Source organism: Procambarus clarkii, chromosome 69, assembly GCF_040958095.1.
Source record: "Procambarus clarkii isolate CNS0578487 chromosome 69, FALCON_Pclarkii_2.0, whole genome shotgun sequence".
Lineage (NCBI taxonomy): Eukaryota > Metazoa > Arthropoda > Malacostraca > Decapoda > Cambaridae > Procambarus > Procambarus clarkii.
Window position 1 is genome coordinate 11,606,424 of NC_091218.1, and position 16,288 is coordinate 11,622,711.

Here is a 16,288-nt window from a genome sequence, read left to right on the forward strand (position 1 = left end):
AACACACAACACAAAGATCAACACACAACACATAGATCAACACACAACACATAGATCAACACACAACACATTGATCAACACACAACACATAGATCAACACACAACATAAAGATCAACACACAACACAAAGATCAACACACAACACATAGATCAACACACAACACAAAGATCAACACACAACATAAAGATCAACACACAACACAAAGATCAACACACAACACATAGATCAACACACAACACATAGATCAACACACAACACATAGATCAACACACAACATAAAGATCAACACACAACACAAAGATCAACACACAACACATAGATCAACACACAACACAAAGATCAACACACAACACATAGATCAACACACAACACAAAGATCAACACACAACACATAGATCAACACACACAACACATAGATCAACACACAACATAAAGATCAACACACACAACACATAGATCAACACACAACACAAAGATCAACACACAACACATAGATCAACACACAACACATAGATCAACACACAACACATAGATCAACACACAACACAAAGATCAACACACAACACAAAGATCAACACACACAACACATAGATCAACACACAACACATAGATCAACACACAACACAAAGATCAACACACAACACATAGATCAACACACAACACATAGATCAACACACAACACATAGATCAACACACAACACAAAGATCAACACACAACACAAAGATCAACACACAACATAAAGATCAACACACAACACATAGATCAACACACAACATAAAGATCAACACACAACACATAGATCAACACACAACAAAAAGATCAACACACAACACATAGATCAACACACAACACATAGATCAACACACAACACATAGATCAACACACAACACATAGATCAACACACAACACAAAGATCAACACACAACACATAGATCAACACACAACATAAAGATCAACACACAACACAAAGATCAACACACAACACATAGATCAACACACAACACATAGATCAACACACAACACATAGATCAACACACAACACATAGATCAACACACAACACATAGATCAACACACAACACATAGATCAACACTCAACACATAGATCAACACACAACACAAAGATCAACACACAACACATAGATCAACACACAACATAAAGATCAACACACAACACATAGATCAACACACAACAAAAAGATCAACACACAACACATAGATCAACACACAACACATAGATCAACAGACAACACATAGATCAACACACAACACAAAGATCAACACACAACACATAGATCAACACACAACACATAGATCAACACACAACACATAGATCAACACACAACACATAGATCAACACACAACACATAGATCAACACACAACACAAAGATCAACACACAACACAAAGATCAACACACAACACATAGATCAACACACACAACACATAGATCAATACACAACACATAGATCAACACACAACACAAAGATCAACACACAACACATAGATCAACACACAACACAAAGATCAACACACAACACAAAGATCAACACACAACACATAGATCAACACACACAACACATAGATCAACACACAACACATAGATCAACACACACAACACATAGATCAACACACACAACACAAAGATCAACACACAACACATAGATCAACACACACAACACATAGATCAATACACAACACATAGATCAACACACAACACAAAGATCAACACACAACACATAGATCAACACACAACACAAAGATCAACACACAACACAAAGATCAACACACAACACATAGATCAACACACACAACACATAGATCAACACACACAACACATAGATCAACACACAACACATAGATCAACACATACAACACATAGATCAACACACAACACATAGATCAACACACAACACATAGATCAACACATACAACACATAGATCAACACACAACACATAGATCAACACACAACACATAGATCAACACACACAACACATAGATCAACACACACAACTCATAGATCAACACACAACACATAGATCAACACACACAACACATAGATCAACACACAACACATAGATCAACACACAACACATAGATCAACACACAACACAAAGATCAACACACAACACAAAGATCAACACACAACACATAGATCAACACACAACACAAAGATCAACACACAACACATAGATCAACACACAACACAAAGATCAACACACAACACAAAGATCAACACACAACACAAAGATCAACACACACAACACATAGATCAACACACAACACATAGATCAACACACAACACATAGATCAACACACAACACATAGATCAACACACAACACATAGATCAACACACAACACATAGATCAACACTCAACACATAGATCAACACACAACACATAGATCAACACACAACACATAGATCAACACACAACACATAGATCAACACACACAACACATAGATCAACACACAACACATAGATCAACACACACAACACATAGATCAACACACAACACATAGATCAACACACAACACATAGATCAACACACAGCACAAAGATCAACACACACAACACATAGATCAACACACCACAGAAACATAATCATACTGTTTTGTGAAAAATCTTTCTTAAGACTTGTAGTTAGTGTCCTATATGAGACTTGGAGAAGACAGACAGACAGACAGACAGACAGTGGTGTGTCTGTCCGTCTGTCCATGTTCCTGACAGTGGTGTCCATCATCTTGTGGACATCACTGTCCACCATCAACAGTGGACAGTGTCATACTGAGGATAAATCCTTCACAATGGCGCGATGTTACAGAGGAATCCAATATGGATTATTTTAGGGCTAATCCAGTTGGTGGTTTGACCTCCTTCCTCATATCCCATTTCATATCCCGTTATCATGTCCCAGCTCCTATCCCATCCTTCTATCCCATCCTAATATCCCTTTCATGTGCTCTATAGTCATACTGAGTTCTTTCTACCACTTATAGAATATATTTTTACCAAATAAGTGGCTAGTAGAGTTGAACTCGAGCAATTGTAAAGTGATGAACCTTAGTGTAGGAGACATCAGTTTGGGAATAAAGTACATACGTCAGACTGATCCTACAGCATGCAGCGCTAGCATGTCCCCTGGTGAAAGTCCAGGGAGATGCTACCAAACACGCCTCATTGCAGAGGCGATTGAGATACAAGGAAAGAGTAAATAAATACCTCACTTCATTTGAAGAACAACAGAGGAGACATGACAACCACGTAACAGATACTCAGAGAAGTAGTCGAGGCAGACTAATAAGGAGATACAGAGAGGACACATGCAGGGGGCACAGTATACTCGTAGTCTCCTCCACCCTGTCACCCACTCCCACCCAAACACACACCCACTCTCACCCAAACAAGCCCACCCCACACCCACTCAAACACCCACCCACTTCCACCCAAACACACACTCACACCCACCCAAACACGCCCACCCACACACACCCAAACACCCACCCACTTCCACCCAAAGACACACTCACTCCCACCCAAACAAGCCCACCCACACCCACCCAAACAAGCCCACCCACACCCACACCCAAACACGCCCACCCGCTCTCACCCAAACACGCCCACCCACACCCACCCAAACACCCACCCACTTCCACCCAAAGACACACTCACTCTCACCCAAACACACACCCACCCCCACCCAAACACTCCCACCCGCTCTCACCCAAACACGCCCACCCACTCCCACCCAAGCACCCACCCACCTGCCCCACCACCCACAGAGGGCGGAGCAACACCTAACCAGCTTACAACTGTCCAATAAAGGTAGCTAGTACCTCGCCTCTCAGACCCTCCTAAGATTAATGTCTCGTTCGCCATGTTCTTCCAAGACAAACAAAAATAAAATATTCCTCCGTCGTCGTCGGAGAATAAAAGACGAAGAAGTAAAAGAGATTAACGTAAAAGGCAATAAAGAAGCATGTGATAAAGATTGGGGAATAGGAACAAAAGATTCACAATCTGTAGGAGCAAATTTTTGTTCCAGGTTCGAGGCCAGATGTTTGCGGCTAGTCTCATAGAATTGGGCAGGATTAATTTTGATTTTATCGGCAGTCTTAAAGGTGGATCAGGGTCCCCCGTAACCCCCTGAAGGAGGGACCGCCCCATTGCCCCTACTTCACGGAGTCTGTGTATGTGAAATGTTCATCGCTGACTCCATAGACTTTAACATTAGCTTAAATAACAGTGAATTCAGATCAAGATTTTCAAGATATAAGTTTAGTTGACCAACACTGCCAGGTGTACCAACACTGCCAGGTGTACCAACACTGCCAGGTGTACCAACACTGTCAGGTGTACCAACACTGTCAGGTGTACCAACACTGCCAGGTGTACCAACACTGCCAGGTGTACCAACACTGCCAGGTGTACCAACACTCTCTGGTGTACCAACACTGCCAGGTGTACCAACACTGCCAGGTGTACCAACACTGCCAGGTGTACCAACACTGTCAGGTGTACCAACACTGCCAGGTGTACCAACACTGCCAGGTGTACCAACACTGCCAGGTGTACCAACACTGCCAGGTGTACCAACACTGTCTGGTGTACCAACACTGCCAGGTGTACCAACACTGCCAGGTGTACCAACACTGTCTGGTGTACCAACACTGCCAGGTGTACCAACACTGCCAGGTGTACCAACACTGCCAGGTGTACCAACACTGTCTGGTGTACCAACACTGTCTGGTGTACCAACACTGTCAGGTGTACCAACACTGTCTGGTGTACCAACACTGTCAGGTGTACCAACACTGCCAGGTGTACCAACACTGCCAGGTGTACCAACACTGTCAGGTGTACCAACACTGTCAGGTGTACCAACACTCTCAGGTGTACCAACACTGCCAGGTGTACCAACACTGCCTGGTGTACCAACACTGCCTGGTGTACCAACACTGTCAGGTGTACCAACACTGTCAGGTGTACCAACACTGCCAGGTGTACCAACACTGCCAGGTGTACCAACACTGCCAGGTGTACCAACACTGCCAGGTGTACCAACACTGTCTGGTGTACCAACACTGCCAGGTGTACCAACACTACCAGGTGTACCAACACTGCCAGGTGTACCAACACTGCCAGGTGTACCAACACTGCCAGGTGTACCAACACTGCCAGGTGTACCAACACTGCCAGGTGTACCAACACTGCCAGGTGTACCAACACTGCCAGGTGTACCAACACTGCCAGGTGTACCAACACTGTCAGGTGTACCAACACTGCCAGGTGTACCAACACTGCCAGGTGTACCAACACTGTCTGGTGTACCAACACTGCCAGGTGTACCAACACTACCAGGTGTACCAACACTGCCAGGTGTACCAACACTGCCAGGTGTAGCCAGGGGCCGCACCTGGAAGCCAGATACATCTTAATAAAGCCGGGTCGTGTAGTAGCGTCACGCCCCCCCCCCCCTGTTGATGAGTCCAGGAGGACCAGGAGGACCAGGAGGACCAGGACCGGGACCAGGACAAGGACCAGGACCAGGACCAGGACCAGGAGGACCAGGACCAGGACCAGGACCAGGAGGACCAGGAGGACCAGGACCAGGACCGGGACCAGGACCAGGACCAGGACCAGGACCAGGACCAGGACCGGGACCGGGACCAGGACCGGGACCAGGACCAGGACCAGGACCTACCACTCCCTCATCCCCTCGTCCTCCCCACCATTCCCCACTCCCTCGTCCGATGCATTCCCAAATAATGTGATGTTCCCGTCACTGAAAAATATGAACAGTTAAAAAAACGAAATGAAAAACAATGAAAAAATAAACTATACTCACGAAATGAACGGTATGGTAAACAACACAGCTCAATTCCAATGCAATATTGGAATTGAGGAAACATTTAAAGGGAATTGTAACATATTTAGTATAGCGTGTGTTGCTTTTATGTGCAACAGATAGTGTTGTTGGTCAAAAAAAGCTTGTTTTACCCGTCACAAGTGTGGCGTCCATATAGTAGGTATATAAAAACACGTGTGTACTCACCTAATTGTGCTTGCGAGGGTTGAGTTCTAGCTCTTTGGTCCCGCCTCTCAACCGTCAATCAACAGGTGTACAGGTTCCTGAGCGTATTGGGCTCTATCATATCTACACTTGAAACTGTGTATGGAGTCAGCCTCCACCACATCACTTCCTAATGCATTCCATTTGTCAACCACTCTGACACTAAAAAAGTTCTTTCTAATATCTCTGAGGCTCATTTGGGCACTCAGTTTCCACCTGTGTCCCCTAGTGCGTGTGCCCCTTGTGTTAAACAGCCTGTCTTTATCAACCCTGGCGATTCCCTTGAGAATCTTGAATGTGGTGATCATGTCCTCCCTAACTCTTCTGTCATCCAGCGAAGTGAGATTTAATTCCCGTAGTCTTTCCTCGTAGCTCATACTTCTCAGCTTGGGTACTAGTCTGGTGGCAAACCTTTGAACCTTTTCCAGTTTAGTCTTATCCTGGACTAGATATGAACTCCATGCTGGGGCTGCATACTCCAGGATTGGCCTGACATATGTGGTATACAAAGTTCTGAATGATTCTTTACACAAGTTTCTGAATGCCGTTCTTATGTTGGCCAGCCTGGCATATGCCGCTGATGTTATCCTCTTGATATGGGCTGCAGGGGACAGGTCTGGCGTGATATCAACCCCCAAGTCTTTTTCTTTCTCTGACTCATGAAGAATTTCCTCTCCCAGATGATACTTAGTATCTGGCCTCCTGCTCCCTACCCCTATCTTCATTACATTACATTTACTTGGGTTAAACTCTAACAACCATTTGTTCGACCATTCCTTCAGCTTGTCTTGGTCTTCTTGAAGCCTCAAGCAGTACTCCTCTGTCTTAATCCTTCTCTAACTGTACATATTCGAATAGGAACGTTGTGTCAACATTTCAAAGCAGTCGGTAAAGAGGTTTCGGAGATTTCCCTCACAGGAAAAGCACAGTTTAAAAATAGCATGTTTTTTTACCTGTCACAGGCGTGACATCTATATAGTAGGTATATAAAAACACGCTCGTGTGAAAATGGAACGTTGTGTGAAAATTTCGAAGTAATCGGTGAAAATTTTTTGCAGATTAGCGATTTTGAGCAAACGAACATTTACATTTTTATTTATATACATTATATTAAACAAAAATTATATACATCTTTACTCTTTCTATGTTGAGTTTTCAACCAGTTCAGTAAACTTTTACCTTGTTATTGTGTTCTGTTCAATCTGAGTTGTTATTCTTTTGTTCTCTGTTTCATTTGTTATTCTTTTGTATTCAACTAATTTACTGTGTGCAAACTCGACATCATTGACTGGTACCCCAGTTAACTGGCACTCCAGTTAACTGGCACTCGAGTTAACTGGCACTCGAGTTAACTGGCACTCGAGTTAACTGGCACTCGAGTTAACTGGCACTCGAGTTAACTGGCACTCGAGTTAACTGGCACTCCAGTTAACTGGCACTCCAGTTAACTGGCACTCCAGTTAACTGGCACCCCAGTTAACTGGCACTCCAGTTAACTGGCACTCGAGTTAACTGGCACTCCAGTTAACTGGCACTCCAGTTAACTGGCACTCCAGTTAACTGGCACTCCAGTTAACTGGCACGTCAGTTAACTGGCACGTCAGCTAACTGGCACTTCAGTTAACTGCCACTATAGTTAACTGACACGTCAGTTAACTGGCACTCCAGTTAACTGGCACTCCAGTTAACTGGCACTCCAGTTAACTGGCACTCCATTTAACTTGCACTCCAGTTAACTGGCACTCCAGTTAACTGGCACTCCAGTTAACTGGCACTCGAGTTAACTGGCACTCCAGTTAACTGGCACTCCAGTTAACTGGCACCCCAGTTAACTGGTACTCCAGTTAACTGGCACTCCAGTTAACTGGTACTCCAGTTAACTGGCACGTCAGTTAACTGGCACTTCAGTTAACTGGCACGTCAGCTAACTGGCACTTCAGTTAACTGCCACTATAGTTAACTGACACGTCAGTTAACTGGCACTCCAGTTAACTGGCACTCCAGTTAACTGGCACTCCAGTTAACTGGCACTCCAGTTAACTGGCACTCCAGTTAACTGGCACGTCAGTTAACTGGCACTCCAGTTAACTGGCACTCCAGTTAACTGGCACTCCAGTTAACTGGATTTCTCTATCACAAGGGATTAACATTTTTTTCTGATTCATTAGTTCCTTTGTTTATTCATTCTGTCTCTCCTCCTTGTTGCTGTTGCCTCTAATTGCTTTGTTTGTGTGTTTCCATCTTTATTTCCTCCTGTGCCTCTTATTCTTTTCTTTAACTCTTTCTTTCGTTCAGTTTAAGGTCACGTTGTACCGTCTTGAAGCAGAAGTCTCAGCCTGTCTTCCCACTTAATTCATCTTATTGTGTACGGAGTCTCTCACTACGTCGATAAGGCGGGGTTTTGGTGAACGTTAAAGCGTGTTTATATTGACGTTTCTAGGCATCGTTCCAGGAGAGATTTGATGGATTGCTGGGGTTTGTATGTTTCTGATATTCTGACCTCTGTCTGTCTGTCTGTCTGTCTGTCTGTCTCTGTCTCTCTCTCTGTCTCTCTCTCTGTCTCTCTCTCTCTCTCTCTCTCTCTCTCTCTCTCTCTCTCTCTCTCTCTCTCTCTCTCTCTCTCTCTCTCTCTCTCTCTCTCTCTCTCTCTCTCTCTCTCTCTCTCTCTCTCTCTCTCTCTCTCTCTCTCTCTCTCTCTCTCTCTCTCTCTCTCTCTCTCTCTCTCTCTCTCTCTCTCTCTCTCTCTCTCTCTCTCTCTCTCACTCACTCACTCACTCTCTCTCTCACTCACTCTCTCTCTCTCTCTCTCTCTCTCTCTCTCTCTCTCTCTCTCTCTCTCTCTCTCTCTCTCTCTCTCTCTCTCTCTCTCTCTCTCTCTCTCTCTCTCTCTCTCTCTCTCTCTCTCTCTCTCTCTCTCTCTCTCTCTCTCTCTCTCTCTCTCTCTCTCTCTCTCTCTCTCTCTCTCTCTCTCTCTCTCTCTCTCTCTCTCTCTCTCTCTCTCTCTCTCTCTCTCTGTCTCTCTCTCTCTCTGGTCTCTTGTTCAGTCATTTCAATTATATTATCAAAAACTTATCACTTGTTCTATTTGACTCCTTGTCTTTGGGAATTCACCTCTGAGGCATCCATTAACTTCTCTCTCCACGTATCCAATCCACAGTTCACTATACCTGTTGGTACCTGTACAGTGAACAAGTCTCTTCACTGTACTGCTTGGTACTCCACCAGTCTCATTATTCTTCCATGTGCCTCACTGTAACCTCCTCATGTAACCCGGGGAATACAGTGTAATTATCTTCAACTTGAGCGTGTACTGCACAGGTCCCTCAGATCACTCAGACTATTTGCGATAGCATTAGTATGAGGAAGAGAAGGGATAGATAGACAAGAGTAAGTAAGAGGAATGACGAGAAGAGTGAGTTGGAGGAATGAGAAGCTGACCTTAGGAATGTACGAGAAAAAGGGGAATGAAAGGGGGAAGAGAATCATGGTGAAGGAAGGAGAAGAGTGAAAGAAGAGATTAATGATTACAAGCATGATAGAGAAGGCGGAAAGGTGGATAGGAGAGGTGAGGGATGCCTACAGGGGGGATAGGAGGATCGAACTTGCGACTGTATTTGTCTTCGTCTGCGAGAACCATGCTGGTGTCTGAAAAATCGGGCTTTTAGCTCTTGGACCCCGCCTTTCTAACCATTTTTTTCCTCTATTATGTCTGTTACAAATATTTCTCTTCAACACACACACACACACACACACACACACACACACACACACACACACACACACACACACACACACACACACACACACACACACACACACACACACACACACACACACACACACACACAAACAGACACACACACACACACACACACACACACACACACACACACACACACACACACACACACACACACACACACACACACACACACACAAACAGACACACACACACACACATACACACATACACACACACACACACATTAGGTGAGTACACACACATACGCATACACATCCTCAGGAAGCAGCCTGTAGTAGCTCTCTATCTCCCAGGTACATATTTACTGCTAGGTGAAACAGGAGCATAAGGGTGAAAGAAACTGCCCATTTGCGGGGATCGAACCCGGGTAATAGGACTACGACCCAGAGCGCTATCCCCTCAGCCGCGAGGTCCCTGTGTATGTCGTCATCTAGTTGTGCTTGCGGGGGTTGAGCTCTGACTCTTTGGTCCCGCCTCTCAACTGTCAATCAACCGGTGAAAAAACTCCTGCTCCTACTGGGCTCTGTACATGTCTACAGTTGTGAGTGAGTATTAATTAAGTCACCCTCCGCCACCTCACCGCCTAATGCATCCCATTTGTTAACTACTTTTGTTAAAAATTCTTTCTAATATCTTTGTGGCTCATCTAAGTACTCAGTTTCCACCTGTGTCCCCTTGTTCGTATGTCCCCAGTGTTAATAAATTGTCTTTATCTACCCTATCATTTCCTCTGAGAATGTTTTATGTGGTGATCATGTCTCTCCTAATTCGTCTGTCTTTCTGCGACGTGAGGTTTAGTTTCCGTGGTCTCTCCTCGTAGTTCATTCCCCACAACTCAGGTGCTAGTCTGGTGGCATACCTGTGAACCTTTTCGAATTTAGTCTTGTGCTTGACAAGATATGAACTCCATGCTGGAGCTGCATACTCAATGATTGTTCTGACATATGTGGTATACAAGTTCCTTACACAAGTTCGTAAATGGTATGTATTCCTTACACAAGTTCGTAAATGGTATGTATTCCTTACACAAGTTCGTAAATGGTATGTATTCCTTACACAAGTTCGTAAATGCCGTTCTTATGTTGGCCAACCTGGCATATGCCGCTGATGTTATCCTCTTGATGTGGGCTGCAGGGGACAGGTCTGGCGTGATATCAACCCCCAAGTCTCTCTCTCTCTCTGACTCTTGAAGTATTTCATCTTCCAGATGATACCTTGTATCTGGCCTCCTGCTCCCTACCCCTATCTTCATTACATTACATTTGCTTGGATTAAACTCTAACAGCCATTTGTTCGACCATTCCTGCAGCTTGTCCAGGTCTTCTTGAAGCCTCAAGCTGTCCTCCTCTGTCTTAATCCTTCTCATAATTTTGGCGTCGTCAGCAAACATTGAGAGGAATGAGTCTATACCCTCTGGGAGATCATTTACGAATATCAGAAACAAGATAGGACCGAGTACAGAGCCCTGTAGGACTCCACTGGTGACTTCACGCCAATCGGAGGTCTCACCCCTCACCGTAACTCTCTGCTTCCTATTACCTAGGTACTCCCTTATCCACTGGAGCACCTTACCAGTTACTCCTGCCTGTTTCTCCAGCTTATGTACCAGCCTCTTATGCGGAACTGTGTCAAAGGCTATGTGTGTACTCACCTATTTGTACTCACCTGTGTGTGTGTTTACTAGTTGTGTTTTTGCGGTGGTTGAGCTTTGCTCTTTCGGCCCGCCTCTCAACTGTCAATCAACTGTTTTACTAACTACTTTTTTTTTCCCCACACACACACACACACACCAGGAAGCAGCCCGTGACAGCTGACTAACTCCCAGGTACCTATTTACTGCTAGGTAACAGGGGCACTTAGGGTGAAAGAAACTTTGCCCATTTGTTTCTGCCTCGTGCGGGAATCGAACCCGCGCCACAGAATTACGAGTCCTGCGCGCTATCCACCAGGCTACGAGGCCCCACTCTCTCGATTTGCCACTCCGTAAAAAACGCAGCTGTTTTGCTTAAGGAGACACGTACGAACCCAAACGTCAATTTTACGGTTGTCAAGGACTGTTAATGAATACTTGTCATCTTATGACAGATTGGTTGATTACGTTAAAAATTCGACGTATTAGGCAGGTGGACAAGTTTTTAATTATGTGTAAAACCATTGACACTTCAGTACAAATTTAAATCAAACTCATACCATAAGCAAACACAAACAATTAGGTCGATCAAAGCCAAGATAACTAAAATTATTATACATTAACACAGATTCAAGGCATTTTTGTTTCAAAAAATTATAATTAAAACTAGATCAATTTTGCTGATTTATTTTTTTTTAATATTGGGTCGTATGCCTTAGTGTTATATATAAGGAAACTATGGTAAACAAATCCACAAGAGCCGTGACGAGGATTCGAACCTGCGTCCGAGAGAATCCCAGACGTCTCTCTCCTGAAACTATGGTAGTTAGTGAATGTTAGATTCAGTAGTGAACGCTCAGAAAATATAGTTATCAAGGTACAGAACTTAGTCAGGTGTGTTCGTCTGACATTTGACCTTGACCTTCAGTGTTCTTCTGTTAACTGCGTCTCAGCCTTGTTCATTAATGTGAGATCAAAATTTGTAAGTTCATAAAATATGCTTGACTGGTTTTTTTATATATAATTTGTGGTAATTAACATAAGTTTTAAATATGCACGCACGCACGCACGCACACACGCACGCACGCACGCACGCACGCACGCACGCACGCACGAACGCACACACACACACACACACACACACACACACACACACACACACACACACACACACACACACACACACACACACACACACACACACACACACACACACACACACACACACACACACACACACAAGGTGCTCCAGTGGATAAGGGAGTACTTAAGCAACAGAAAACAGCGAGTAACGGTGAGGGGGGAGACATCAGAGTGGCGAGATGTCACCAGCGGAGTCCCACAGGGCTCAGTACTTGGACCCATCCTGTTTCTAATATATGTAAACGATCTTCCAGAGGGTATAGACTCATTCCTCTCGATGTTTGCTGATGATGCAAAAATTATGAGAAGAATCAAGACGGATGAAGATAGACAGAGACTACAGGATGACCTGGATAAACTGGAGGAATGGTCTAGAAAATGGCTGCTGAAGTTCAACTCTGGAAAGTGTAAGGTGATGAAATTAGGCGAAGGGAGCAGGAGGCTGAACACAAGATATCATCTGGGAGGGGAAATCCTGCAAGAATCAAATAGAGAGAAGGATCTGGGGGTTGATATCACACCGAACCTGTCCCCAGAGGCCCACATCAAAAGAATATCATCAGCGGCATATGCTAGACTGGCCAACATAAGAACTGCCTTCAGAAACTTGTGTAAGGAATCTTTCAGAACCCTGTATACCACTCATGTAAGACCAATCCTGGAGTATGCAGCTCCAGCCTGGAGTCCATACCTAGTTAAACACAAGACAAAGTTAGAGAAGATTCAGCGGTATGCCACCAGGCTCGTCCCGGAACTGAGAGGATTGAGCTACGAGGAAAGGCTAAAGGAGCTGAACCTCACATCCCTGGAAAACAGAAGAGTAAGGGGAGACATGATAACCACCTACAAAATTCTCAGGGGAATTGACAGGGTGGACAAAGACAAACTCTTCAGCACGGGTGGGACACGAACAAGGGGACACAGGTGGAAACTTAGTACCCAGATGAGCCACAGAGACGTTAGAAAGATTTTTTTCAGTGTCAGAGTAGTTAATAAATGGAATGCACTAGGAAGTGATGTGGTGGAGGCTGACTCCATACACAGTTTCAAATGTAGATATGATAGAGCCCAATAGGCTCAGGAACCTGTACACCAGTTGATTGACAGTTGAGAGGCGGGACCAAAGAGCGAAAGCTCAACCCCCGCAAGCACAATTAGGTGAGTTAGGTGAGTACACACACACACACACACACACACACACACACACACACACACACACACACACACAATCCTGGAGTATGCGGCCCCAGCATGGAGCCCGTACCTTGTCAAGCACAAGACGAAGCTGGAAAAAGTCCAAAGGTATGCTACTAGACTAGTCCCAGAACTAAGAGGCATGAGTTATGAGGAAAGGCTGCGGGAAATGCACCTCACGACACTGGAAGACAGAAGAGTAAGGGGGGACATGATCACAACCTACAAAATCCTCAGGGGAATCGACCGGGTAAACAAGGATGAACTATTCAACACTGGTGGGACGCGAACAAGGGGACACAGGTGGAAGCTGAGTACCCAAATGAGCCACAGAGACGTTAGAAAGAACTTTTTCAGTGTCAGAGTAGTTAGTAAATGGAATGCATTAGGAAGTGATGTGGTGGAGGCTGACTCCATACACAGTTTCAAATGTAGATATGATAGAGCCCAATAGGCTCAGGAATCTGTACACCAGTTGATTGACGGTTGAGAGGCGGGACCAAAGAGCCAGAGCTCAACCCCCGCAAGCACAATTAGGTGAGTACACACACACACACACACACACACACACACACACACACACACACACACACACACACACACATACACACACACACACACACACACACACGCACGCACACACACACACACACACACACGAACACACACACACACACACACACACACACACACACACACACACACACACACACACACACACACACACTCACACACACACACACACGCACGCACACACACACACACACACACACACACACACACACACACACACACACACACACACACACACACACACACACACACAGGTAGAGCCATAAGGTAGTGAAGAAAAACAGTTTAATTAGCGTAATTCAAAATAGTTGAGGAAATACTGTGCAGTGTGAAACCAGACCTCACCGACCTCTGACCGCGTGACCTCACCTCGGCAGCAACCCTTATACCACCACGTGGGACGACGATTGGAGATTCACTCACCTATTGTGTTAGCAGATTGTGCAAGGTATTGAGGAGCGCCTTTTTGGCTAGATTGTTACTGCAATGACTAGAAGGGGTTCAAGGTCAATCACCAGCAGGGATGAGGAGGAGGACAGATTTATAGACAAATTAATAGGGAAATTTGTAGAGAGAAGGAGTGATTGGTTGGAGGATCTAATCCAGGGGATTAAAAGTGAGGTATTTCAGCAAATACAGGATGCGGTAGACAGGCAGAAACAAGAACTTATGCTCTATGTTCAGGAAGAGATTAGGAAGGGAAGAGAGGACTGGGAGAGGGAATGTGCTCGTATCACAAACGAATTAGGAAGGTTTAGCAGCATGGCTAAGGATAGAGGATTAGTGGGAGATGGGTTAGTGACTGCGGTTGGGATGGGGAATCCCCAGGGGACAGGCTACCAGCATGACAATGAATTACTGAGGAGACGGTCTATTATAATACATGGATTATTCGAATCTAGGGCACCAACTAGACAAGAGAGAATAGAAACAGAAAAATACGAATTGCACGAGATATTGAGGTGTATTGGAGCAGAGATGGCAGAACGCGAGGTGGATATCAATCGACGGGTTGGACCCTACAATTGTACCAAGAATAGACCTGTTCTGGTGCAATTCTCCAATGAGGAGGCAGTGGAGTACATAATGAGGAGCAAGCATTTACTCAGAGGAAGTGAAACCCATTACAATGTGTTTATAGAGAGGTTTATGACGAAAGATGAGCAAACAGCCCACAAAAATAGATGGCAACAACGACAACGTACTAGCGTCTCAGGTAGTCTCACCTCCCAGGTCACATCCCAGGTCACCTCCCAGGTCACCTCCCAGGTCATCTCCCAGGTCGCATCCTCCCCAACTCAGCCCTCCTATACATCCCCCCTGCCTCAGCCTCCCAAAACCCCCCTGTCCCTTCCACATTTGCACCTCCACAACGATTCCCCTGCCCCTGCTACATCACACTTGTCAGCGACCCCAGTGGGTCAAGCAATGCCCTCCCCAAACCCACCTTCCCATCCCCCCTCCCCAAATACCCCTTCCCACTCCCCTGCCCCTTCTACCCCATTGACTTCAATTCCATCTACTCCATCCCAGCTTCCACTGCACCCCTCTTCCACTCACCCCCAAACCCCACCCAACCCTCACCCCTCCTATGCACCTCCAGCCCACATTTAACCCCCTCACCTTGTGACCCCCTAACACCTTCCCCCATCTCCCTCTTCCCCTCTTCTACCCCAAAACCCCCACCTACCCCCGATTCCCCCCTAACTAATATACCCTCTCTTCCACTCCCAGCACCCATGCTCCATTCTCATCTCAACTCTCCACCCTCAGTAGCCCTCTTCCCCCCAACCTCTCAACCTCTATCTGACTCTCAGTCTCACTCTATTTCTCAACCCCCCTATGCTATTCAGACCCCTAACTTTCAGACCCATTATGCCCTTCCTACCCCCCTAGATGCCCAGACCCCATT

At 45.3% G+C, this 16,288-nt stretch overlaps 1 protein-coding gene across 1 annotated transcript; it reads right to left on the bottom strand.

Moving 5' to 3' along the window:
- Positions 1-4,278: 4,278 nt before the first annotated feature.
- Positions 4,279-6,022, bottom strand: LOC138355831 (cuticle collagen dpy-13-like). Its single transcript, XM_069311365.1, has 3 exons — positions 6,001-6,022; positions 4,666-5,070; positions 4,279-4,346 (listed from the first exon to the last, which is right to left on the bottom strand). The coding sequence occupies exons 1-3, from the start codon at positions 6,020-6,022 to the stop codon at positions 4,279-4,281; spliced, it is 495 nt and encodes a 164-aa protein (XP_069167466.1).
- Positions 6,023-16,288: the final 10,266 nt, after the last annotated feature.